Below are 2,212 nucleotides of genomic sequence, written 5' to 3' on the forward strand. Positions count from 1 at the left end.
TAATTAAGCAGATGTAAATTGGCTTTTGATATTTTTTTCTTTCTCTTAAAGAAATGTAAAATAGTATAAATTACGGTAAAAAAAAAATTCTAATAAAACAGAAAATTTATGAATTTTTTTTCTTTCCAAAATGACCATATATGTAATTGGCCTAAAAATTTATGTTAAAACAAAGATATAAATACTTTATGTTTCGACAGCGTACCAATTGATAAAATCAAACTGATGCCACTGTTAATCAAGTTCCTAAACAATTTAGCTAATTATACTTTTGACGGAAGGTGTTACATCTAATCAATTTGGTGACCTCTACCCTAGTCAATTTCTCATTTATAAAATATTTTGTTGGTACATACAAACAATCCACCAATACCTTCATCGAAAAAAAAAAAAAATCCACCAATACCTACTTCTTGTTTAGTTCAAAACAAAAGAAACCTTCCTACCCCAGTTGGAATATTTCTGCCAAAAACAAAGAACCTCCCCTCGGTTTTCTTGGCCGGAGCATAAGGTTAAAAAAACAAACTCCCAATCCCATTCAACGTCTGCTTGCGTCTGCTTCAGTTATTAAAAAAAAAAAAACAAAGCCCAAAATAACGTATTTAAACGACATGGCCTAATTCCTCATTCGTACACAGCCTGTCTCCCTCTCTCTCCATCCATTATTAATTCCTCCAGAAGCAAAAGACTTCATCTTTCACCCCACCATTGATCACCTCCTCCAAAAACCATGAGCTATTACAACCAGCAACAACCCCCAGTTGGTGTTCCTCCTCCTCAAGGTATGTCACTCTCTTCATCTTTTTTTGCTTCAAACTTTTCAGATCCATGAGCTTAATTGTAGTTGATCATCAATGAAGTTTGAAAATCTGCCACAAGGGTTTGGTTCTGATATGAGTATATGTTTATGTGATTAGGTTATCCACCGGAGGGATATGCCAAAGACGCTTATCCTCCTCCGGGATATCCCCCGCAGGGGTATCCCCAGCAGGGATATCCTCCGCCGCAGGGATACCCCCAGCAATACCCTCCTCCCTATGCTCCTCAATACGCTCAGCCTCCCCCTCAACAACAAAACAATAGCGGTGGATTTATGGAAGGCTGGTACGTGGCTCTCTTTCTTTCTCTTTGTATTTGGGTCTGAAACCGATTTGATCGAGTTGGGTGTTGACTCAGATCTGGGTTCGTCCCGACTCCCGACTCCCGATCAGCTACATCGACTTTGGCCCGAGTCAAGACTCGGTCAACTCGGAGTTGTTCGAGCAGTCAAACACACTTTACACGAGCCCAGAGATTTCCTTTTCCCAAAATACCCTTGTTTTGTCTTTTAGAGTTATAGGGTAGTTTAGTCTTCTGTCGATTTGGCTGTCAGGTCGAGATACTAGGTCGTATGTTCTTTTTCGATGTCTTTGAGGTCTTATCACAGGACAATAATAATGTACTAGTCCATTGTCGTTTCGAGTTCTAACTTGTTTTTGAAATTTTGGGGAATGGTGTTGCAGTTTGGCTGCTCTGTGCTGTTGCTGCTTGCTGGATGCCTGCTTCTGATGGGAGATTTGGGTCGAAGTGATTGAAGGCTTATTCGATTGTTGTCGTGTAGAGTTTGATTCGCACCCAGATTGGGTTGTCAAATTCATCTATCTGTTACAGAGTTTCATCTACATTGTCTAGGTCATGTTTTTCATTTTTTGCGTATCAAGTGTTTTCCATAAATAATATGAAGTTATGAACTTTGGCTTGGACTTCATTCGTTTACTTCTTATTATATATGCTAGTGTTTTATAAAATTCTCGACTAGGATGGAAATTACTTCTTTATGGTTTTGAGCGATGAAACTTATGGGGATTTTGGAATTTTCCTGTGCAAGAGTACATTGGACAACTATTATTTTGTACATTTTCAAATAGTTTTTGCTTGGTTGGGTTATTTGAGTTTGATGCTCTTTAGGATTGTTAAGAGCTGGAGGAATATTTCATTTTTGAGTCGAAGGCAATGGTTTCGCTTCTTTACGCGTTTCAAGGAGAAAAGTTGTCATGTTTCTCTGTGGCAGTACAATATTGACAAGCATTATTGTTTGAAGACTTTTAGAATTTGGCTTTGTTGGCTTATTCTCTTTTAGGATCATATAGAGACCTACAAAAGAACATGTGTGATCTCATGCATGGTTGGGGAAAAGTTTGTATTAATTCCAAATGTCCAAAGGTTAGGGGAT

The 2,212-nt window shown here is 38.2% G+C and overlaps 1 protein-coding gene across 1 annotated transcript; it reads left to right on the top strand.

Moving 5' to 3' along the window:
* Positions 1 to 618: 618 nt before the first annotated feature.
* LOC112172614 (cysteine-rich and transmembrane domain-containing protein WIH2) lies at positions 619 to 1,763 on the top strand. The gene is made up of 3 exons (XM_024310015.2): positions 619 to 782; positions 918 to 1,104; positions 1,503 to 1,763. Exons 1-3 carry the CDS (start codon positions 731 to 733, stop codon positions 1,546 to 1,548), a joined length of 285 nt encoding a protein of 94 aa, XP_024165783.1. The 5' UTR covers positions 619 to 730; the 3' UTR covers positions 1,549 to 1,763.
* The last annotated feature ends 449 nt before the right edge of the window (positions 1,764 to 2,212 follow it).

The sequence above is a fragment of the Rosa chinensis genome, chromosome 6 (genome assembly GCF_002994745.2).
Source record: "Rosa chinensis cultivar Old Blush chromosome 6, RchiOBHm-V2, whole genome shotgun sequence".
In the NCBI taxonomy this organism is placed as follows: Eukaryota; Viridiplantae; Streptophyta; class Magnoliopsida; order Rosales; family Rosaceae; genus Rosa; species Rosa chinensis.

Excerpts from the sequence above, each read along its gene's own strand:
- LOC112172614 (XM_024310015.2), top strand. The coding sequence starts at position 731 with ATGAGCTATTACAACCAGCAACAACCCCCAGTTGGTGTTCCTCCTCCT. Across the intron at positions 783-917 it reads TGGTGTTCCTCCTCCTCAAG|GTTATCCACCGGAGGGATAT; the intron begins GTATGTCACTCT and ends TTATGTGATTAG. Across the intron at positions 1,105-1,502 it reads GGTGGATTTATGGAAGGCTG|TTTGGCTGCTCTGTGCTGTT; the intron begins GTACGTGGCTCT and ends ATGGTGTTGCAG.